The sequence below is a fragment of the Agelaius phoeniceus genome, chromosome 34, assembly GCF_051311805.1.
Source record: "Agelaius phoeniceus isolate bAgePho1 chromosome 34, bAgePho1.hap1, whole genome shotgun sequence".
NCBI lineage: Eukaryota > Metazoa > Chordata > Aves > Passeriformes > Icteridae > Agelaius > Agelaius phoeniceus.
This window is the reverse complement of record NC_135298.1, coordinates 859,610-883,697: the sequence shown is the minus strand read 5'-3', so window position 1 is coordinate 883,697 and position 24,088 is coordinate 859,610. Positions and strand designations below refer to the sequence as shown.

Here is a 24,088-nt window from a genome sequence, read left to right as displayed (position 1 = left end):
TTGCACTACTTCTCCATCCCAGTAATTCCAGATGCACTGCACCTCTAAGATCAGTGGCTTAGTGATTTTTAGACACTCTAAAATACCATGAGGCACACACAGTTTTCCTTCCCCTGTCGTTACTGGAAGGCAACACTGGAGATGTAAGTGCAGTGCTGGGCTCAGGTAGGAATCCTAGCCCAAGGGAAGGTGTCCCGCCAGTGTTTGCCCCTCAGCCAGGCCAATGCAGAGCAGCAAGCGAGGGGATTGCTGTGCCAGTGTGCAGGAGTCAGGGCTCTGCACCTGGGCTCAAGGCTGCAAAGTTCCCGTGTTTGGACAGACTCAGGGGCTGTGCCCGGGGCGCGCGGGGCTCGAACGTGGGGCTCGTGGGGCGAGCGGGGAACGGACACGGGGACGAACGGCCCCGGTGCTTCAGTTGCAGCGGCGGCAGCGGCGGCAGCAGCAGCGGCGGCGGCAACAGCGACAGAAGAAGCAAAAGCAGATAATCTATAACGATCTTTCTCCTTCTCTCTTTCTTTCTCTGTCTCTCTTTCTTGGTCTTTCTCTCTTTCTTTCTCTGTGTCTCCCTTTCCCGCTGTCGGGCACCCTTCTCCCGGGGTCCCTTGCCCGGCGTCCCTCTCCTCTCCCCGCCTCCCTCTCGTGTCCCCGCCTCCCTCTCCCCCTGCCGGGCCGGGCCATGCCCCCGGCCCGCCCCCGGCCCCGGGCGGGGCTGCCCCGTGCCCGGCCCCGCCCGTCCCGCCGCGCTCTCGCCTCCGCCCGGCTCTGGCCCTACTGGCGGTGGCGCTGCGGGGCGGGCATCAGTGCCGTGTGCGGCTCCAGCCCCGAGCCCGGCCCCGGCCCCGGCTCCTCCCGGGGCCCGCGGAGGACACAGGCGGCGCGGCCGCTGCCGCCGCCTCCGCTGCGGCTTCCCCGGCCCGAGCTCCGCCGCTCGGCAGCGCGGCCGCCGGCCCCGAGCCTCCCGTGCCGCGTTGCGAGGAGCGAAGGCCTGGGCATGGCCGGCCCGGGGCGGCTGAGGGGCGCTCGGGGGCCGTTGCTGGCCCCGGGCCGAGCGCTGACAGCCGCGTCCCGCCCGCAGGGACGGCGCCCGAGGCCCTGCAGGAGCGCTACCGCCTGGGTTCGCTGCTGGGGCGCGGAGGATTCGGCAGCGTCTTCGCGGCCACGCGGCTCTCGGACGGCGCCCCGGTGAGCGGCGGGGCCGGCGGCGGGTGCAGGAGGAGGGGACGGAGGAGGAGGAGGAGGATGGGGCTGGGCAGGGCGGGCGGCGAGCTGAGCCCGCTGGTGTCCTTGGCTTGCAGGTGGCCATCAAGAGGGTGCCACGGAACCGCGTCCGGCACTGGGGCGAGCTGGTGAGTGAGCGGGGCCAGCGGCAGCAGCCGGGGCTGCCGGGCGGGGATGAGCCGAGGCCCGGCACGGTGGAAGCCGCCAGGACGCCTCGAGGGGGAGCGGGCGTGGGCGCAGCGCAGGGCGCAGAGCATCCCGGGCTGGCTCAGGGCTTCCCCAAGCCTGGCAAGGCATCGGCCCCACTGAGGGCATCGTGCTCCTCCCGCAGCCCGACGGCAGCAGGGCCCCGCTGGAGATCGTGCTGCTTGCCAAGGTGTCCACTGGCTTCCCCGGCGTGGTGCAGCTCCTGGAGTGGTTCGAGCTGCCCAACCACATCGTGATGGTGATGGAGCGGCCAGAGCGGTGTCAGGACCTGCATCGTGTCATTCGGGCACGGCGGTTCGTGCCCGAGGAGGTGGCGCGGGAGCTGTTCCGCCAGGTGCTGGAGGCCGTGTGGCACTGCACCAGCTGCGGGGTCCTACACAGGGACATAAAGCCAGAGAACATCGTGCTTGACCTGGCCACTGGGCAGGCCAAACTGATTGACTTTGGCTGTGGCACCTACCTGCAAGAGACAGCCTACACCCACTTTGCAGGTGAGCCCACGTAAGGGTGTACTCCTGGTCCCGGGATCTCATGGCCAACATCTCCCAGCCCAAGCTGGCTGTGGCAGCGGGGATTCTCCCTTTTGCTGCCAGTCAGGCGACTGAGTCTTCAGCTGAGTTGCTGTAGAGCGGGGCTGGGTGGGGAGCCATCTTCCAGCCCTGCTGGCAGCCTTTGCCAGCCACTCTGCCCAGGACTGGGGCTGGGCTGGGGCAGCCAGCCCGACCAAAACCCCCGTGGGTGGGGGTAGCAGAGAGCGGGGAGGAACCTGTGCCCCAGCCAGTTTGGTGTGCAGGCGAGAGGAAGGGCTTCCACTGCTCCACTCGCTCTGTTTGCTTTGGCTTCCTAATATTTTAGGGGCAATGCAGACTGGCAGAATAAGGGCATGTTTTCCCCAGCACAGAGAGGATTTTTCCTTTGCTTGTCATGGTCAGGCTTAGCCAGGGCTTCCTCTGCCCTCTTCTGACACCAGTGGCTTCTTTTCCAAGCCTTAGTTTGTGCCCAAGTCCCAGGTGCTGGCGAGAGGGCAGTGGTCACCCTGTGTGCCACTGATGCAGCCCCTGCAGGCCCAGGGATGCTGGGGCCAGGCTCTGGGAGCAGCAGCATCCCCCTGCTGAACTCCATCTGTATTCCATAGGAACACCATCCTACAGCCCCCCGGAATGGAACGACTTTGGCTGGTACCATGGCGAGGCAGCAACGATCTGGTCCCTGGGCATCCTGCTGCACCAGATGGTCTGCGGGGAGCACCCTTTCAGGAGGGGCCGGAACCTCAGCTGGGGCCAGCTCCCGCTGCCACAAGGGCTCTCTCAAGGTGGATCCTCTTCTCTGGGCACGGGGGGAATGCCAGTGCTGGGAGCCAGCAGCGGGCTCGTGAGCATCCCGCTCTGGCAGCTGCTGAGGAGGTGGCACATGTCCTGCTCTCCTCCAAAACAGGGAATGGATGGGAAAGTTTAGGCCCAGCCCTGAGTGCATCCAGCAAGGCCTGGGCATGGCAATAGTGGGGCAAAGCGGACAGGAGCCTTCTCTGGCTGACCGGCACTTTCTGCTTTCTCTGCCCAGAGTGCAAAGATCTGATCAGGTGGTGTTTATCCGTGAACTCCTTGGAAAGACCCACATTAGAAGACCTGTTCTGTGATCCTTGGGTGCAGGATATTCCTCGGCCATAGAAGAAGGGAGAGAGCCACAGGCACACTTTGATCCAGGGCCCTGGTAAGTTGCAGCTCCACACATGCCTTGGCAATCAGAAGCAAAGGAACCCAGACCTTTTTGTGCTGCCTGTGTCACTGCACCCGGGTCATGGGATGGGCACACGCAGCCCTTGTGCTGCAGCTGAGCTGCTCTGCCCAGCACTGGTGGCCGCCATCCAAGCTGGTTTTGCTTGTGCTGGTTCCCTGACAGCTGGGGCCCTGGGCAGAGCCCTGAGAGCCTGGTGTCCCCCCAGGGAAGGAGCAGGAGCCCCTGGAGAAGCTGTACCGGGTGGGGATGCTGCTGCTGCTGCTGCTGCTGCTGCTGCTGCTGCTGGAGACAGCCAGGATGGCACCAAGGATGAGAAGCTCTTCCTCAGCCTGGCCACTGGAGGCTGAAGGTGATGGACTTTGATTCTGGCACCTTCTTCAAAGCCAAACTCCACAGGGAATTTGCAGATGAGTCCCCACCCGGGGAAATGCTGCCCGATTTGGGCATGGCCCAGCCTGGCTGGGAAGCAAAGGTTCCCCCTGTGCTGGGGCAGATGCAACTCATTCTTCAGTCACTGCCCAGCTGCTTTTGGCAGGGCTGGGGCATGGGCTGGGCTGGGTACAAATGGGAGTGGGCTCCTGGCCCTGCCAACAGCCCCCAGCAGCCACCGTGGCCTGGGCCTGGGCTGGGGCTGGGGCAGCCAGCCCGACACAAGCAAAGCCCCATGGTGGGAGCAGAGGTGGGACCCCAGAAGCTGTGCAGGGGCTGCTTTGCTGTGCAGGCAAGGAAGGGCTGGGCTGCTGCACTGCCCTTGTTTGCTTTGGGATCACCGTGATTTTGGGGGGCAGTGCAGGGTGGAAGAGAGAAAGCCTGGGCCTCCCTCACCCGTGGGTGGGATTTTCCCTGGAATGCAGGGCTTGGGCCTTCCTCAAGGCCCTGACAGAGATAAGATTTTTTCCCGTTTTTCTTGTTTTCCCTTTTTGTCTCTAATCTCTTTTCAAGAATGTGTTGTTTGTTTTTCCAGAGGAAGCGTTCCAGGTGGTCCAGTGCAGATGGGGAAGTGCTTGGGAGCAGCTGTGGTGTGGATGGGCAGTGGCCTTGGAGAAGGCTGAGGACGTGGTTTGGGAGCAGCTTTTCTTGCAGCCGTGGCTGGCGTGAGGTGGGTCCCTGTGTGCTTGGCAGGGTGGGATCAGAGCTTTTGGGAGATGGCAGCGAGCACAGGAGCATCCTGCTCTGGGCAGCTGCTGAGGGCTGGATGTGCCGTGGCTGGCTGCAGGCTGGGCACATGTCCTGCCCTCCTGCTCTGCTGCCAAAGGCAGCAGGGATGGGCAGCTCTGGGCACAGCTCTGGGCACAGCCAGCATGGCCTGGGCACCGCAGGCCTTGGCACAAGGGCACAGGAGCCCTCAGCTGACGGGCACTTTCTGCTTTCTCTCCTTGCAGCCGGGCTCTGTGGCTGCTGAGGCTGCTCTGGGCTCTGCCAGGGCTCTGCTGGGCTCAGCCCTAGGCCCAGCTGGGCTGGCTCTGCCCTCCCATTGCTCTGACAGCTTTGCATCAGACGAGCCCCTTGCGAGCACAGCGCCTGAGCTTTCTGCTTTGGCAGCTGAGTGAGACTCTGCTGCAGGCCCAGAGATTGCAGCTGGGGACACACATCCAACTGGCAAGAACCCAAACCCTCCACAGTCCCAGCTGAACGCCTGGATCTGCACAGGGTGTTTGTGTGTCCCATTCTTCCTTCTTGATTGGCTGGAATTGTGCAATTGCACTTTCTTCCTCCTCTAGAAGTGCCTGAGTGGGCCAAAGCTGGCGAGTGGGCCGTGTTCCTGAGGCAGTGCAGTCTGGAGCTGATGGATGGAGAATTGCCCTTCTGCACTGCCAAACCAGAGCAAAAAGCCCTAAGTGGCACTTTGTGTCTCTAAGAAATCCCTGACAGTTTCAAAGGGAATGTGCAGCTCCTTCCCAGGCTGAGAAGGAAGGGCATCTTCTAAAGGATTTGGGCTTTGACAGAGTTTGCATTCCCAGTCCTGCTTGGAGCGGGAAGGGCACAAAGCAATTTCCTCTTGCTTTGAGCACAATTTCAAATGGCAATGTTGGAAACAAAGCCCAAAATCTTTTCAAAGGCTGCTGGGGTCAGGAAGATCCACGCCATCAGCACATTTACAATGTAAATAACTGAGTTCCCTTTTAAAAAAGATCATTTACCTCTTTAATGCAAAGTTTCAGAAGTTTTTCACTAACACTTGGGTTTTGTTTTCATCTTTCACATTTTATACAGTTTTTTTTCTTTTGCCTTTTTTTCCTTTAAATAGAAAACATGTCCTACAGAAGGAATGTCCTTTGTTCCTGGTTCCTGTGTGGAGCAGCTCCCTTGCTGCTGGCTGAGCTGCTCAGGCAGAGCCCGGCAGCTCCTGGCCCTGCAGGGCTGAGGCTTTTCCCCGTTGCTGGGCACAGACTGATGGAGCAGCACTGCTGAACACGGGCACACACAGAGGGGCCAGCAGCAGCTGCCTTTGGCCACCTGAGGCTCCAAGGCCCAACCTCTGAGCAGCCAGGGCTGGAAGAGACTGGCAGCATCTGATCCCTGACTCTGGGCCAGGGCTGCACAAATGACCCCACAGCAGCAGCAGCAGCAGCAGCAGCAGCAGCAGCAGCAGCAGATGGAGCTGACTTTCAGCACAGCCCCTGGCCCTGTTCCCTCCCGTGTGCAGCGGTGTCACAGCAGCCTGAGGCACCTGGGAGCCCCCAGTGCCAGCAGGGACTTGAGATGGCAGCCCTGGGCTCCTGGAGGCTGTGCAAGGAACGCAGCTGGGCACTCCCTGTCCATGGGGAGCTTGCAGATGGAAAAGGCTGTGTGCCCAGGCAGCTCCAGGGGCACAGAAAGGAGGCTCTGGAGCACTGGATCTGTGCCAGTGCCACAGTCCTGGGCAGCAGCCAGCCAGCCCTGGGGGAACAGAGGGCACAGCAAGAGGGACAGAAGCAGGCAAGGGCAGAGACTGGGAAGAGCCAGGCCCGCGAGCAGGAACAGCTGCTCCATTGCACTCTTGGAGAAAGCTCTTGGCTGCTTCAAAGCGCTGAAAGGCGTGAAGGGCAGAGAGGAGGCCACAGCAAACAATGCTCCTGTTTGCACAGCCTCCCCTCTGCGTGTCCCAGAAGGAATTGGATGGACTGGATTCGTCTCTCCGAGTGCTCTCGTTCAGCATGAGCAGCTCAGCACCAGGAGCTGAAGGAGCTGAAGCCTCAGGCCACAGGAGCTGGGCAAGAGGGAACTTCTGGAGCAAAGTAATGCTGCTGAAATAGCCCCAGCTGAATGCAGCGGATATCATCATGGAATCACAGAATCCTTTCTGTTGGAAAAGCCCTCTGAGCTCACCCAGTGCAGCCGCTCAGCCAGCAGTGCCAAGCCCAGCACTAAAGCACGTCCCTGAAGTGCCAAGGCCTGCACAGCAGCCCTGAGTGAGGCCTGGACAGCAGGCCCTGAGCCAAAGGTGGCCTCTGGAGGAACCTTCCAAGCAAAGGTTATCTTTGTATCTGCTCCCTGATGAGATCTGCATGGTCATTAGCACTGTGATAGATGTAGCCACTCCTTAGTGAAACATGGATGGACCTTTGTGTATTGAGAAGCCAGACAAGGCCATGAAATCTGACATCTGGCCTTGTGTGGGGCTGAAGGATCAAAGTCAGCTGCCTTGGTTCCTCCTTGAGGCCTGGCCAGGCTTTGGTAGGGAGCCAAGAGGAGGATGAAAGCAGATGTTGGCACACTAGCAGTGCTGTCAGTTTGTTCATGCAGCACTGTCAGAGCTGGGCCCTCTCCCAGCGGGCCTGGAGCCTCAGCTGGGGCTGGAGGCACCTGCAGGAATTGCCAGTGCCCAGGAGTGGCTCTGCAGCCCTTGGCTGTGACAGCTTCCCCAGCTGCTGTGTGCATCTGGGGGATGGGAAAGGCTGAGGGGAAATGCTGCTGCATCTTTCTTAATCACTGCAGGCAATCTTTGGTGGGGATGATTGGGTGCATTGCTGAGCTGCTCCTTTTGTGATTCTTTGCTGCTCTGAACTGCAGGAAATGACACTGATTCCTTCAGCTGGAGTCTGTGTCTTTGGTGCTGACTTTGGCCACTGGTCAAACCAAACTGGCCCAGTCTGGCCAGATCCCAACCAAATGTCACTTGTTCAATGTCAATGTGAGGCATCAGTGCCATCAGAAATTCCCAGATGGGAAGCCCTTCCCTGGAGTTCCCTGGCTCTGGAGTGGGCTGAGGTGGGAGCCCCGTGGGAGCAGTGGGGCAGTCGGGTAAAAGAAGCTGCAGCCCTGGATGTCTTCAAATGCATCCAAAAACTGCACATGGAAAAGGAAAAGAACTTGTGGGTTTGGGCAGACAAAGATGAATTTGTTAAGAGTCCATTGGAAACAGCACCTTCAGAAGGAACAATTATTGTTGGAATGCTCCCACATGGAGCAAGAGCAGAAGGTTTTAATCTTGAGCTCAGCTGCATTTGTACCAGTGAAATATCAATATACTAAATAACTATATGTATTTATTGTATAATAAGACCTTAATATATGTACATATGTATTTGTATATATATATATTATATATATATGTCTGTATCTATCTGTCTATATGTATATCAATATGTATATCTACATATGAAATAATAATAATGTGAAATAGTGCTGACAATACTAATTTGGTAGCTTTGGCTGCTCAGGGATGTAACTCTAAATACCCTACAGAACAGGATTGGCCAGGGCCCTACTGTCAGTGGTCAACTTTGTGAGATTGTATACAATGTAAAAAGGAGGAAGGGAGGAAATTGGCTATTTTCCCAGGGTTTGCTGATACTGTGATGCAGAGTGCTTTGTCTGTTGCTGTGAAAAATACAGGGATGAAGCCTATAGGGTTTTTCATGTACCTGACTATGCACAAGCTTCAGGATTGGTTGAACGGGTGAAGGGGTTGTTAAAAGAGCAGTTGATAAAATGAGGAGATGGGAACCTTTGCCCATGGAGAACCCATCTCCCAGATGTGCTCCATGCCCTGAACAATGGCCCCCGGGGGAAATGGAAACCCCCTGGCTGTGCACGGCTGCCCCCAGTTTGCAAATCCAACCATGGGCAGTGAGACTTGGACTGCCTGGGAAATTGTTCTGGCTGTGATGGCCCCTGGCAGGGCCAGCCCAGAGGCTGCAGGGCTGGGCCTTCATGCATTGGAATTTATGAGGATGAATTCAAAGCAAATGAGAGCTATCAATACTGAAACAGGAATTCAGATTCCTCCAGGACACTTTGCTTTGGTAACTGCTCCCTTGGAGCTTGGCCTTGCAAAGTGTTCATGTCATGGCAGGAGGAATTGATGCAGAATATCCAGGAGAAATTATAGTAGTTCTGTGAAACAATAGTGACCAGGATTGGATTATTCAACACCATGACAGGGTAGAACAATTATTGATATTGCAATTTTAGGAACGATTGTGAAAAAAGGAGCTCCAGCTCCAATCACCACCGTTTGTGGAGATAAAGGGTTTGGATGCAGCAGTCCTAATAATGGAGCCAGAGTGTGGGTCCGGAGGCCAAATGGCCCTCCCGAGGCAGCTGAAGGAGCAGCTCCTGGGAAAGACAACTCTGAGTCCTGAAAGCTGGGCAGGAGCAATGGGAATGTGTCCCTGCAGCCAAGGACTGTGTGTGAGAGCAAGTAGATCTGACAGGATATTGTTTTACACATGCTGCCAGACCAAATCTCCCTGTTTGCCCCAAGGGCCCCTTTGGCAAATGCTCTGATCCACGGGGCTCCATGGGAAGGCTGCTGTGACACTGAGGGACTTGCACAGGAATTGCATCCAGGAGCCTGGGTGCCCCTCAGGGACTGGGACCCGGCCCCTTCCAGCCAGAGGGGAAAGGGCCCCCCCAAGCCTTGTTAGCCCCAGACAACATGGTAAAGCTGAACAGCAAAGGGCCTGGGGGCATTATTCTGGAATTAAAAAGGTGCCAGCTCCATGGACAACAGAATTCTTGTTCCTAACTCCAAGGAGATTGAGAAAAAAGAATGAAGAACGGTGTCACTGAATTACTACTGATGTCTGTAAGGTGTACCTTGATAGTCAGCCAGAATCTTTGTCTGCCACAAACACCTCTAGTGTTTGACCAAGGGGTTAGTCATCAAAATGTAAGGATGAGTTCTGATGGATTGCTGAGCTTATCCTTTTGTAATTCTTTGCTAATGATGATGTGCTTTGCTGAGCTTATCCTTTTGTAATGCTTTGCAGCTGTGCATGATATAAATGCCACAATTCCTTCAGTTGGTGTCTGTGTCTTTGGTAGTGACCCTGCCCACTGGTGAAACAGGGCCCCCTCTTGCCTAAGTGTTAGCTGGGAAGGCAAAAAGCCTCCCTCCAAAATTCCCCCCTTGCTCCTTGTTCCCCCCTTCATAGCCTGAGCATGATGTGCTCTGGTCTGGGCTGTGCCCGGGGTCAGTTGGGGTCACCTGTCCTGGCTGTGTCCCCTGCCAAGCTCCCCCGCAGCCCCAGCCCCTCCCCAGCGTGGCTGGACGAGGGGCAGGACAGGCCTTGGCTGTGATGCAGCTCAGCAAGAACAAAACCATCTCTGCGTGCTCAGCGCTGTGCTCAGCACCCGGCCCAGCAGTGTCTCAGTGCCAGGGGCTGTGCCCTCAGTGCCTGCCAGGGCTTTCCATGGCAACTGCCAGGCCAGGTGCCCCAGGTGTCCCCCCCAGTGCCGCTTGCCATGGAAACAGTGCCCAGCCCTGCCCCTTTCTGTCTGGCTGACCTGGCCTTTGGCCCTGGCAGTGCCCTTGGCTGCTGGTTCCTGGTGCCCGAGCGGCCAGCGCGGCACAGGGCAGGTGGCCATGGCACAGCCCCCAGCAAGGGATCCCCTCTGGCTCTGGGCACTGACACCAGCCCTGAGCAAGGGGCCCAGGCCAGCTTTCCATGCCCACCAACCATCACAACGGCTCCGGGCATTGCTTGCCATGGCACCAAACCAAGGAACGGGTCCCCGTGGCCGTTGCCATGGCACCTGCTGGCACCAACCAGTGTCACTGCAATTGTACCTGGAACAGCCCTGGCACCGCTTTGTCCTCAGGGTGTCCATGGCAGCCCAGGGCAGCAGCAGCTCTGCAGGCAAGGGGCCATGGAGCCTGGCTGCAGAAATGGCTCCTGGGGCTGCTTTCCAAGGAAACCTGAACTGATGGCGGTTGCCATGGCACCCAAACCCAGCACTGGGGTCCCTGCAGTGTCCATGGCAGCAGCCCCTTGCAATGGCCCACTGCCTGTTGGGATGATGATCCACCCTCACAGCTGGCCCAGGGCAGGGCTGGAGTGCTCTTGGTGCCACCTTGGGCTTGGCACACACTTGAGGAGGATGTCTGCTTGCAATGGGGAAACTCAGGAGGTTTAGATGGCTTCAAAACTCAAAGAAGGAAAATCCCTCTTTGCCTGAGTGCAGCCACTTCTCCAAGCAAAGCAGCTCCCAGGTGAGGGAGGAGAGACACCATGGGCTTGGGGAATGTGGAGCAAGGTTGTCCACACTGGCTCAGAGCTCAAGGCACAGCTTCTCTGAGCAGGCCAGACCTCCTTAGGACAGTCCCTGCATCAATAGCAGCCACCGAATGCTGCAGTCACCTCTTGTGTAATGGGAACAGCAATAAAAGACACCCTTTCAAATAGGAATACATATTTCCTAGAAGCTCTTTGAGCTATTTCTCCATAACTGTCAAAGGAAACCCTCCTAATGAACTGCACAGGAGCAGAGGGAAATCAAGGCAGAGCCATGGTTTGTCAGGACTTGCTTGATCCTCATGAGCCTCACTGGGCATTTGGAGCTGAGCCCTTGAACCAAAGGGCCTGGGAGGAGATTGCACAAACCTTGCCTGGAGTCAGAGTCAGAGGAAACACCCAAAGTGTCTCCAGGCATTCATGGCTCCCACTCAGGTCCCTGTCCAACACAGGCTCCTCATGGACTCCTTGGAGGAGAGAATTGGTGGCCAGGATGGCACAAAAACCTCTCAGACACTCAGTGTGGAAAGGAAAATCCAAAGTACCTTCAAAACCTTGAGTGTCTCAGAGCATGAATGAGCCCCACTGAGTGTCAGTACAAAGCTCTCCAGGGACTCATTAACGCAGATAATTGGGGCCATGATTGCACAAAGCTCTCCCAGAGTCTGGATCCAAAGGGAAACACCAAGTACCTTAAAAGAACTGAAGTACCTTGAAGCATTCATGAGCCCCACTGAGTGGTGTTACTGACAGAGCCTCTGCAGGGACTAATTACAGCAGGTAATTGGAGGCCATGATTGCACAAAGCTCTCAGAGACTGCAAGGCCAAAGGCAAACCCCAAGTCCTTTGAAAAAGCTGCAGCCCCTGCAGGGAGCATTCAGGAGCCGCCAGGGCCATTGCTGAGCAAGGCTCCCCAGGGACTCCTTGCAGCAGATCCTTGAGGCCCCTGGGATGTGGGCTAGGGGGGGATGCAGAGGGCAGGACAAGGGGCTGGCAGGTGCCCAGCCTGGCTGGGGCTGGGCCAGGAGGCCCCAGGGCCTCAGCACAAGGTGTCTCCTCCCAGCCCTTGCTGGCACAGACCCTGCTGTGCCCCAGGGCACCAAGCCTTGGCTTCTCTTTGTCCCCAGCTGCCATCAGTGCCTCCAGTTCTCTGCTCTGCCTGGGGCCTGGGGACACTTTCTCTGTCGTGTCCCTCAGTGGGAGCCACTACAAGTCCCGGAAACTTTGGAGTTGGATTCTGCCTTGGAGTTCTGCAGAGGCTTCTTCAGCTCCCTCTCAGGGCCTGATGTTCAGGGCCTGAGCACAAAGGCCCAGAGGCTCCTAAAGTCCTTGTGCTGTGTCTGTGCTGCTGAGCTGGGCCGGGCTCCTGGCCCAGAGGCAGCTCCTGGCAAGGGCAGCAGAGCTGCAGAGAGACAGCTCTGGGCAGGAGCAGCTCCTGTGCACAGCCCAGCAGGGCTGGGGCACTGCCTGCAGCCAGCCCGGGCACAGCACAGAGGCACAGAGAGCTTCAAGCAGGCAGGGCTGGGAAGGGGCTGGCAAGTGCCTGGGGCACAATCACTGCCAGCCCTTGGCACAGCAACCTCTGGCTGCAGGACAATGCAGCTGCAGCTCCTGCACTGATCTCCTAAAGCTGCAACATCCCAATGCCTGCAGACTCTGCGAGTGCATCTCTGAGCATTTCTGCTGCAGGGGAGCTGAAATGCTCATGAAGCTCTCACATGCTGATCAGTCTCAGAATATTTCCAAGACAAGGATTTTGATTGAAATTAGGCAATTTCCTAAGACTTTGTCTTCAGATTCCTACTACTGGAGAGTGGCAGGGAGGGAGGATAAATATTAAAGGATGATTATGAATTATTAGTTATGAATTTTGGCAAGTGGTGCCTGAGACCACCAAACTGTTCCTTCTAGTGACCAGCAGGTTCACAGGAGATCCCTAATGTGCCTTCAGCCACTGTGCCCATGGACAGCAGCAGCAGCAGCTTTGCTGGAGCCATCAGGCTCAGTCTGAGCTGTCCTTTCTCCAAGCTGCAAAGAGAAGCTGCCCCCAGGCAGTGCCCTGCAAACAGGCAGGGTTCTGTCAGGCCAAGGAGAGTGTACAGAGCTTTGGGCTCTGTGAGTGCTGGCACAGAGAGATCAGGCACAGGGAAACCCCTGCAGGAGGAAAATCTCCAGGAAGCAGAGAGAAGATCAGGGAAGGAGAGAAAACAGAACCCAGCAATGCTGTGGCAGGGAGAGTTGAGAGATGTGCACAGGATCCCCTGCAGTGCAGCCCCTCCCTCTGAACAAGCCCCCTCCCTCCTGTGCCCCAGCCAAGCCTCTGCCCTCAGGCCCGGGGCTCCAAGGTGTGCAGCCCCTCCTGTGCAGGCAGAGCTGCAGCAGAGCCGTGGGGCAGCTCTGCAGCCCCGGGCCCAGTTCCCTCTGCAGAGCACAGGGCTGGGAGCAGCTGCCCGGCCCTGGGGGCTCTGGAGGGGCACAGCTGGCTCAGGGTGACGCTGTCCCCAGGGCCCGGCTCTGGGCAATGCTGTCAGGGCAGCCAGGGAAGGAGCTGCATCTCCCTTCAGCCAATGCCAGCAGAAGGACACGTGCAAGTCCCTCTGACATTTCAGTCCAGGCTGGGAGCTTCACCCCAGCGTGCAAACCTGTCCTGGAGCATCTCTGAGTGATAACATCCATGGGCAAAGGCAGAGGTGTTGTGACACTGAAAATGCTGCTGGGTTGGTGGAATGAGCAACGTGAGCCCTTGGCAACAAAAGTGGAGCTGGGCTCTGCTGGATCCATCTGCTCTCACAGTACCTGGGCGTCTGTAAGAGGAACGTGGGAGTGTGAACATCCTCCAGCTGAGAAAAGTGAAAGCCCAGAGGAACTGCAAACAGAATGAAGTGACAGATCATCTGCCCCCAGTCTGCACTCATTATCTTGCCTCAGGGAAATCACTCTGTTCTACCAGAGGGCAGCAGAAATGCTCAGGGTTTCTGATATCCAGGAATACCAGGAAGTCCATGGAAGGAGCTTAAAAAGAAAACATCAGAACTCTGAAACACAAGAGCAGGTCCGTGTGTGTTACAAAGGAGGGTGTGTGGGAAGTGGCTTTGATTTTGGTTACAGGTATCTCCTCTAACCCTTCACTGTCCTTTTCTCCATGAACAGGTGCCCACGTGCAGCCACAGCAAATGTCCAACAGCAGCTGCATCAGCCACTTCCTCCTGCTGGCATTGGCAGAGCCGGGGCAGCTGCAGCTCCTGCACTTCTGCCTCTTGCTGGGCATCTCCCTGGCTGCCCTCCTGGGCAACGGCCTCATCATCAGCGCCGTAGCCTGCGGCCACCACCTGCACACACCCATGTTCTTCTTGCTGCTCAGCCTGGCCCTCACTGACCTGGGCTCCATCTGCACCACTGTGCCCAGAGCCATGCACAATTCCCTCTGGGACACCAGCACCATCTCCTACTCAGCATGTGCTGCACAGGACTTTTTCTTTTTGTTCTTTATCACAGCAGAGCTTTCATTCCTGACCCTCACGTGCTCCGACTGCTACGTGTCCATCTGCAAAGCCCTGCACCATGGGACCCTCCTGGGCAGCAGAGCTTGTGCCCACATGGCAGCAGCTGCCTGGGCCAGGGGCTTTCTCACTGCTCTGCTGCACATGGCCAATACATTTTGCCTGCCCCTGTGCCATGGCAATGCCCCGGGCCAGTTCTTCTGTGAAATCCCCCAGATCCTCAACTTCCAACCCCAGGGAACTTCGGCTTCTTGCTGTTCGTGCCTGTTTATCATTTGGCTATTCTGTGTTCCTTGTTTTCTCCTATATGCAGACCTTCAGGCCATGCTGAGCATCCCCTCAGAGCAGGGACAGCACAAAGCCTTTTCCACCTGCCTCCCTCCCCTGGCTGTACCTCTGTTTATCAGTACTGCAGTGTTTGCCTGTTGTTGCAGGCTCCCAGCCAGGTCATAATTAGCATTGTCTCCATGATTGCAGAAGGCTGATCCATGGCTTTATTCTACTATATTATATCATATCCTACTGTACTTATTAAGGAACTCCTCCCCTTACAGACAGTGCGATACAGCTTTGCCCTAATTGCTCAATCCCTGCAAACACCATGCAGTGGCCAGGCAGAGCTGTCAGCAAAGGAAGGGCCCAGCCAGGTGGGGCAGCCGGGGGATGCCCACAGCCTGCAGGGACAGAGGCCAGGGCAGGGACACCGTGGGACAGCCTGGGCTGCACAGGGCACAGGGATGGGCAGCAGCTGCAAGACAGCCCTGCCAGAGCCAGCTTGGGCAGCACTTTGGCCATGGCTGCTGGGCCTGGGGCCAGGAGGGGACAAGTGACCCTTGCAGGCCTGGGGCCTCATGGCCTCCTTGTCCCTGCTCAGCAGCCTGGCAGGGGCCGCCCCACGCTCCTGCCCCTGGCATTGCACATCCCCACATGCCAGTGCCCATCCTGGGAAGAGCCCTGAGCCAGGAGGGAGGGACAGGATCTGCCTGGCCAGGCCCTGGGGCTCAGGCCTTGGCCCTTTTCATTCCTGAAACACATCCAGGTGTGCTCAGCACATGAGACACCTTTGCCTTGCTTGTGCCCACCTGGCATCACTGCCTGCAGTGTTCTGCTCTAGCTGGAACCTGGGGACACTTTCTCAGCTGTGTCCCTGACAGGGATCTCTTCAAAGTACAAGAAACTTCAGTGTTTTATTAGAACTGAGTTTTTGAGGGTTTTGTGACATCACTGAGGGGGGTGGTGACATCACAGAGCTGGCTGTGACATCACAGAGCATATTATGAGGCCATAGAGCAGAGTCTGCCATCACAGAGGGTGGCTGTGTGGCATCAGAGAGTGGGTTGTGACATCACCTGGTGGCTGTGTGACATCATAGAGCAGGCTGTGACATCACAAAACTGATTGTGACATGACAGGATGACTTTGGGATATCAGTCTTCTGTGATTTCACAGCACTGCTGTATGACATCACAAGGTGACATAGAGTTGGCTCTGTGACATCACAGGGGCAGCATGACATCACAGGGAAAGTGTGACATCACAGGGGCAATAATAGTGACAATAGCAAAAAGAAGAATTAATAATGGTAATAAAAACCCTACCATGCTTATACTTGGTTTGCATGGCCAGGTTTTGGTAAGGGGAGCTCGAGGAGCACCTTCTGTGAGAGGCTGCTGGAAGCAGCTGCTCCTCTGTGTCCCACAGAGTCAATTCCAGCCAGCTCCAGGATGCACCGGCCGCTGGCCAAGGCTGGGCCAGTTGGAAATGGTGGTAACACCTTTGGGGCAAGAGATTTAGGAAAATGGGTGATGGTGTAGGTGTAACTGTGAGCAGGGAAGAGCAGGGTGAGAACACGTGAGAGGAACAACTCTGCACACCCCAGGGCAGGGCAGGAGGAGGGGCAGGAGCTGCTCCAGGGGCTGGAGCTGATTGCCCTGAGATTCCCTGGGCAGCCCCTGGGGAGGCAGCTGGGCCCCTGCAGCCCATGGAGGGCCCGGAGAGCAGAGATGCACCTGCAGCGCCTGGAGGAGCCCGTGCTGGAGCAGGGGGTGCCTGAGCAGGGGCTGGGACCCCATGAGAAACCTGTGCTGGAGCAGGGACCCAGCAGGGACCTGCAAAGCCGTGGAGAGAGGAGCCCACGCTGGAGCAGGGTCCTGGCAGGACTTGTGAGCCCCTGGGAGAGTGAGGCAGCTGCAGCAGTTTGTGAAGAGCTGCTGTCCGTGAGATGAACTCACCTGTCGCAGACATCTTTCATGAAAAATCCTTTCTTAGGATTTTTCCTTGTGAGGAGCTGCAGTTTCAGTAACTAAAGTAAACAATGGTTATCTGCTGCTATGGAATGCAACAGGTAGACCCGTGATTGGTCTCCTGTGGGTGTTTGGATTTACTGACCACTCATGGCAGAGCTGGCTCTTGCTCTGTCTGAGACACAGATCTTTGTTATTCATTCTTGTCTAAGCTTAGCTAGCTTCTGAAGAAACCTTTCCTTTCTATTACCTTTTAGTATAGTCTAATGTAACATATATCATAAAATAATAAATCAAGCCTTCTGATCATAGAGTCAACACTCTCGTCTCTTCTTCATCCTGAAAACCCTTGTGACCACGGTCACACCCACCCTGCAGAAGTTCATGGAGAAGTGTCTCAGGAGGGACCCCTGGCACAGCAGGGGAACGACTCCTCTCCCTGAGCAGCAGAGAAACAACGGGTGATGAACGGAGCAGAGCCCCCAGTGCCTGTCTGCCTGCACCACTGGGGGAGGAGCAGAGCTGGGAAGGAGGGAGGAACAGGCAGAAGGTGTTTGTGAAGCTTTATTTTACTTCCCACTATCCTGCCCTGATCTGGATAGAAATAAATTCAATTAATACCTGTAATTTCAAAAATGTTTTGCCTATGATGGCATTTGCTGAATGATCTGTCCCAGTCCTTAACTCAAGCCATGAAGCCTTCATTCTGTTTTTTCTCCTGTCCATCTCTGGAGGGGAGTGAGAGAGCAGCTTTGGTGGGTGCCTGGCATCCAGGCAGGGCCAAATGGCTACATGTTTCTCTTTTCTTTTTACTTTTTTTCCTTTCCTCTTTCCTTTTCTTTCCTTTCCTTTCCCGTTCCTTTCCTTGCCTTGCCTTTTTCCTTTTTCTCTCTCATTCTTTCTTTCCTGTTCTTTTGTTCTTTCCAGAGGTCACAGTGCAGAGGTTGAGTGGGGCTTTGATGGAGGGAGTGGAGGTGGCAGGGAGTAGCGGGGACAGGAGGCACAGGGCTGTGGCACAGGCACCCGAGGGGCCCGGGCAGCTGGCAGGGGGCAAGGCCTGTCCCCCTGGGCCAGCAGCAGCCCCGTGCCCTGCCCAAGGCGCTGCCAGCAGGGGCTGGGCCCCAGAGGCAGGGGCAGAGCCCAGCCCCGGGGGCGGCGTTTGTGCCCCGAGCCCCGTCCAGCCCAGCCTGCCCCGAGTGCGCAGTGAGCGCTGGCACGGCTGCCCTGGACAGCGTGGCCTGCTGGGGACACTGAGAGCTGCCCCGCTGTGACCCTGCCCTGGGCACTGCACAGGCACCAACCCAACCCCAGCCAGCAGCACCCCTGGGCACGGCCCAGGCACTGGAGAGCATCACAGCCAGCCCTGCTGCTGCTGGGGATGTCCCAGGCACCAGAGCCCATCCCAGCCCCGCTGCTGCTGGGGATGTCCCAGGCACCAGAGCCCATCCCAGCCCCGCTGCTGCTGGGGATGTCCCAGGCACCAGAGCCCATCCCAGCCCTGTTCCTGGGATGTCACAGCCCCTACAAGTGTACCAGGTGTGGGAAGAGCTTCTCCCAGAGGTCAGCCTTGACCCAACACCAACGCAGCCAGCACTGAGGGAAGCCCTGCCAGTGCCCCCAGTGTGGGAAGAGCTCCGTGCGCTGCTCCAGCTCCATCCCCACGAGAGGATCCGTGCTGGATGATCCCCAGTGACCCCGGTGGGCAGAGCCCCGGTGATCCATGGTGCCGGTGATCCCTGGTGGGAAGACACCTGGCTGGGGGCTCCACATCCTCCTGGCTCCTCATGGCCTGGGTCTTCTTTTCACATTTCTTCATTCTTTCCAAACACCCAAAACCTGAGTAAAAATAAAGATGTTGAACTAAGATGGGGCTAGAGAAGTGGGGAGCTGTTCCAGAGGTGTGGGGGATGCTGGGTCCGAGGGAGCTGAGAGTTCCTGGGAAGGACTTGGGGCTTGCTCAGGGCTTTGGGGACACGAGGCCGAGTGGCTCCGGGTGCTTTGGAAGATGCTGGTGGAGATTCTGGGGCTGCTGATCAAGGACCTCCCGGCCTGGAACTGTCCCTGTGTCCCCTTGTCCCGCTTCCTGGTGTCCCCTGTAGCGGATACCCCCCTCCCTGCTGTCACTCCCCTTTCCTCCACCCATTCCCGTGTCACCCCACTCCCAGTCCCGTCCTGCTCCATTCCCGGTATGGACCCCATTCCCTGTCCCCATTCCCCATTCCCTGTCCCTGTCCCCGTTCCCATTCCTCATTCCCATTCCCTGTCCCCATTCCCATTCCCTGTCCCCATTCCATTCCCCATTCCCTGTCCCCATCCTCCATTCCCTGTCCCTGTCCCCGTTCCCATTCCTCATTCCCATTCCTATTCCCCATTCCCGGCCCCCATTCCCATTCCCTGTCCCCTGTCCCCATTCCCCATTCCCCATTCCCGCTTCCCTCTCCCCGGATGCCGCCGCCATCGCTCCGGCTCCCCTCGGCCCTCACGTGACCGCGCAAATCCCGCCCTGCTCCCGCCCACCAATCCCAGCGCGCGATCGCTCCCGGATTTGCATAACCACGCCCTCAGATTCGGCCCCGCCCCCGCCGGCTGCAGCCACGTCCGGGCGCTGTTTGCTCCCAGTTCCCTCCCAGTGCTCCCAGTAAGAGCGGGACCGGCAGGGAGAGCGCTCCCAGTTCCCGCCCGCTGCTCTCACCATCGTTCCCAGTGCTCCCAGTAAGAGCGGGACCGGCAGGGAGAGCGCTCCCAGTTCCCGCCCGCTGCTCTCACCATCGTTCCCAGTGCTCCCAGTATCGCTCCCAGTGCCGGGCGTGGCGGGGCCGCTTTGGAACCCCCCAGGGCAGAGCGCGGCTGCTTTTGGGTGCCGGCACTGCCCGGGCCGGGCTGGGAGCGGAGGAGGAGCGGGAGGGAGAGGAGGGACAGAGGAGGAGGAAAAGGAAAGGGAAAGAGAGAGAGAGAGGAGCGGGAAGAAGAGGAAGAGGAGGGCCAGAGGAGGAGGAAGAGGAGCAGCGGGAGGAGGAGCCGCAGCACCAACCCCACGCGGTTCCCCCGCTCGGGCCGCGGCTGCCCCGGTTCCGCCCCCTCCGGAAGCCGCAGGTGAGCGGGGAGGGGGAGTCGCCCCAAATCCATGGCGGAGAGGGGCGATCCCGGTGCAGAGGGACCCCCGGCAGCCTGGAGGGGTGGGGGAGGCTGGGGATGAGCGGGGTCCGGGCCCCCCGAGGCTGAAAGGGGCGCTGACTTCTCCAGCTGCACTTGGGCACCGGGACCATCAAACCCGACACGCTCAGCCCTTGTTTTGCCCCCCAAACCAGGATTTCCCATTCCCAAACCTTGGCCAGGTGGAGGAGGAGGCTGCGAGGAGGAAGAAGATGCCCCAGGACACCCAGACAGGTGAGGAGGAAGTCAGTGCCCCTTTCCCCCTCTGTCCTGCTCCATCTCCCAGCCCAGCACGGCCCCCGGCTGCAGGACAGCCCCACTGCTGATGCTGCCCAGCCAGGGATGCACTGGGGGGATCTCCTTCCCCTTCCCTGTGGCACGGAGGCAATCCCATCCTCTCCTTGTCCTTCCTCCCCCAGGGAAGGAGCTGAGCATGGAGAGCAGGGAGGACAAATCCCCACAGCAGAACCTGGTGGCTGAGGCCGTTTGGAGTGGCTCCAGGGCACAGGAATCCAACGGGGAGGAAAAGTCCCGGAGATCCCACACAAGGAGGGGCTGCAAACGCAGATCACGGGGATCCGAGGAGGAAAGACCCACCTTGGGTCCAGAAGGTGACCACAGGTCAGAGTTGGGGGTCCCTGAGCAGCTTCAGGATGGGGAGAAGCCCCACAAGTGCTCAGAATGTGGGGAGAGCTTCAGGTGGAGATCGTCCCTGATCAACCATTGGAGAATCCACACAGAGGAATGGCCCTATGAGTGTGGGCAGTGTGGGAAGAGCTTCAGGTGGAGCTCCCGCCTGAACTCCCACATGGGAATCCACACCAGGGAGAGGCCCTATGAGTGTGGGCAATGTGGGAAAAGCTTCAGCCACAACTCCAACCTGATCCGCCACCAGCGCGTCCACACCGTGAGAGGCCCTACGGATGTCCTGAGTGTGGGAAGAGCTTCAGAGCCAGATCCAGCCTGATTTTCCACCAGAGGAGCCACGCGGGGAACAGCCCTACGAGTGTGATGAATGCAGCAAGAGGTTTCAGATCAGCTCCAATCTCATCCATCACCAGCGCACTCACACAGAGGAGAGGCCCTTCCGCTGCCCCGACTGCGGGAAGGGCTTCAGGGACAAGTGCAGCCTCCTCAGGCACCAGCTCATCCACTCCGGGGAGAGGCCCTACGAGTGTCCCAGGTGTGGGAAGAGCTTCAAGACCAGCTATGAAGTGACTGCCCACCAGAGGAGCCACACGGGGGAACGGCCCTACGAGTGTGGGGAGTGTGGGAAGAGCTTCAGGACGAGCGCCCACCTGAGTGCCCACCAGCGCATCCACAGCGGGGAGAGGCCCTATGAGTGTGCCTGCTGTGGGAAGAGCTTCTCCCAGAGGTCAGCCTTGACCCAACACCAATGCATCCAGCTGTTGTGTTGTCTGTATAAGTTGGACTGTTCTGTTCCCCCTATCATGCAATGGTTCTGCCCTGGTTCTCCCTTTCCTCCTTTATGCTGCCAGTTATCCCAACTCCTCCCCAGTTGCCTTGGAGATTAATGTACCCTTTCTCAAATCCCTCCCCAGTGCCCTGTCGGTCACTCGGCGCTCCCACCCTTCTCTCTAGAACTCTCTAGAAACTTTCAGCTAGAGCGTCGAGTGATTGGCTCAGGGGCCGGGGCCCCACCCTCAAGTTATCCCCATTGGGGTTTTCCCTAAGTCAATCTTTTGTATCCCACTCCCCTCTGAAACCCTATTTGTCCAAGGACTGACTCCTCCCCTGTGTCCCTCCCTCCTTATGAGCTGTTGCAACTTCCCCCTTGCTCTCTTTGGTTGTCGGTTTCCCCTGGGACCCAATAAACCTGGATTCACCACAGCTGGAGAGCGCTCTCTCATTTCTGCTGACTGTAGCCATAAGCCAAGCCACGTCCTGCCACAAGGTAACACTGCTGTCACGGCACAGAGCGTTTGCCTTAGGTGCTGTCCCGAACCACGGAGATCAGGATAGTGCCCCCCTACTGCTAGCGGTGCTGGACAGCCGGCCGGGACGTCCGAGAAGGACAATCAATCAATCTTTCTCCAGCTGGACCGCTTCATCCAGCACTGAGGGAAGCTGTGGGAGTGCTCCCAGGGCGGGAAGAGCTTTGTGTGCTGCTCCAGCTCCACAGCTCCATCCCTCATTGGAGGATCAGCACTGGATGATCCCCGGTGACCCCGTTGGGCAGAGCCCTGGTGATCCGTGGTGCTGCTGATTTGTGTTAGGAAGACACCTGGCTGCCTCCTGGCTCCCCGTGAGCACCTGGACACACCCACAGACCAACATCAGAAATCCATTGTGTATAGTAGAGGATATGTATTTAAATATCTGTATAGAGGCTTTGCCCCAGAGGTCCTGCTTGCCCTTGATGGGCTGCAGCTGTGATGTCCTTAATTGGGCTGCAGCTGTAACCAATGAAGATGACCAGGATAAAAGGGGGTGGGTAAGGCAGTCAGGGAGAGCCTTGGAGGAGCCTTGATCTGAGAGAGAGCAGTGTGCAGAAGAAGGAGTCCATGCAGCGAAGATCTGCAGCCATGAGAATACACCCAAGAGGTATGGACTTTAGAAATCTAATAACAACAATATGTCACTCTAGAAATAATAGAAGAACAACAATTGTGGAGAGCTGTTGCCCTGACTTTTGAAGATTTTTCTAAGCCTTCTGATGTTTACATTCTTGTAGCAAACTTTCTCACACACTTCCTGTAAATAACTTATTGTTTTGCATTCTTTTATGGAGGAGAAGAAATTTGATGGACTGTTGGTTTGTCCAGTGTCATTGGAGAGGTGGCACTGTCACCCTCCAATCCACTGTCACTTTTGGAAAACTATAAATGTTGGAATCTGGAAATAAACTTCCCTTTTTTCCCCTTGAGAACAGTGGTGTGTGCGCTCGTGTTGTTTCATGTCCTATAGCGACATGGAGCAGATTTGTCGACTTCTGACCCCAGAAAAATCTCACTTCTTGCGTCTTCCTGGTGGCATCAAGTAACACTGGATGGCCTTGGATGTCTTCTCCAATACCAATCCATCATTTTAATTCTCTCTGCCCCACAGGCATCTTCTACAACCAAATCGGGTCAGACTGGGGCAAAACCCATGATTTTGGAGACAGTGGGGTTGGAAACCCCTCCAAAAAAGGTTCTTCCCACCCACCCAAGCACATGGATGCTCTTCTGGCAGGGACCCATAAATCCTTTTGGTTTTGCCTTCAAACACAAAGGTTTCTGTTCATACTTTTGAAAGCCCTGAAATTGGGGTAAAAATCAAGACATTGAACTAAGGCTTGGATGGGCACAGCCCTGGGTGGGGACCTGAGTTGGAAGTGGCCGTGGACAGGGACATGGGGGGACACAGCCATGGATGGTGACATGGGAGGACATGATCATGGATGGGGACATGAACTGGGACAGCATCAAGGCCACCACCTGTGCCACCACAGTGCCACCAGCACCTTCATCTCTGCCATGGCGCTGCCTGATGCAGTTCCTGCCACCACGTCCCCCCTGCCACCATTGTGGTGTCCCAGCCAAATGTCACCACCCACCAGGGCAGGATGGGAACTTGTTCAGCTGGTGACAAGTGGCCCAGGAGTGAGTGACAGCCACCAGGGTGTCCCAGGGCCACCGCGCTCAGGGGACCCCAACCGCCCCTGGGGACAGGGCAAGGGTCAGTGTCACCCACAGGGGCCATGTGGGCCCATGCTGGGTGACACTGGAGGCGTCCTGGTGGCAGCGTCCCCACAGGTGTGGTGACATTGTCCCCTGGTGTGTGTCCTGGTGGCATCGTGTCCCTTACATGTTGATGACTCAAGTTCCATCATCCTTGTTCTCCTCCCCAGTTCTAGAATGTTCCCCACTCCCGCTTTCCTATTGGTTCCCGTTGCCTGCAGCTCCTCCCCTGAATCCCAGTTGGTTGCTGCCCTTTTGTCCCGCCTTTGCACCACCCTTGTTCCCTCTGCCCATTGGCCCTCAGGCCCAAAGTGCGCTGGTGTTTGTGGGGGTCCCAGGACGAGGGAAGAGACGAGAATCTTGACTCCATGTTTCAGAAGGCTGATTTATTATTGATGATATATATTATCTTAAAAGAAAATGATATCTTAAAACTATACTAAAAGAATTGAAGAGAGGATTTCATCAGAAGGCAAGCAGGGAATAGAAAAGAATGATTACAAAAGCTCATGACTCTCAGAGAGTCCGGGCCAGCTGACTGTGATTGGCCATTAATTAGAAACAACTAACATGGACCAATCAAAGATGCACCTGTTGCATTCCACAGCAGCAGGTAATTCTTGTTTTTCTTTTCCTGTGAGGCTTCTCAGCTTCTCAGTTTCAGAAAATATCATGGCGACACCAAAGCTCCCCCTCCCTTGTCCCATATAAAAGCCTGGACCCTGCTTTGTTCTTGGTTCTTGGTGCCTGGACCCCTCGGGTGTGTTGGCCCATAAAGCACCCCTGGAACTCCAAGCAGGGATCCCCTCCCGCCTGTTTTCCCCCCGAGCTGCAATCGCCATCGGCCTGGTGCTCGCTGAGCCATCCCTTTCCTAGAGGAGACGCCCTGGGGAAGGCAGTGCCT

The 24,088-nt window shown here is 57.2% G+C and overlaps 1 protein-coding gene across 1 annotated transcript; it reads left to right on the top strand.

The window, feature by feature from the left end:
* Positions 1-658: 658 nt before the first annotated feature.
* On the top strand, positions 659-3,092 carry LOC129124915 (serine/threonine-protein kinase pim-1-like; the record flags this gene model as incomplete). Its single annotated transcript, XM_054640112.2, is given in 6 exon segments — positions 659-800; positions 803-1,182; positions 1,296-1,346; positions 1,550-1,916; positions 2,561-2,737; positions 2,986-3,092. Coding segments are annotated over 6 exon segments (1,224 nt in total), but the record flags the coding sequence as incomplete, so codon positions are not given.
* Positions 3,093-24,088: the final 20,996 nt, after the last annotated feature.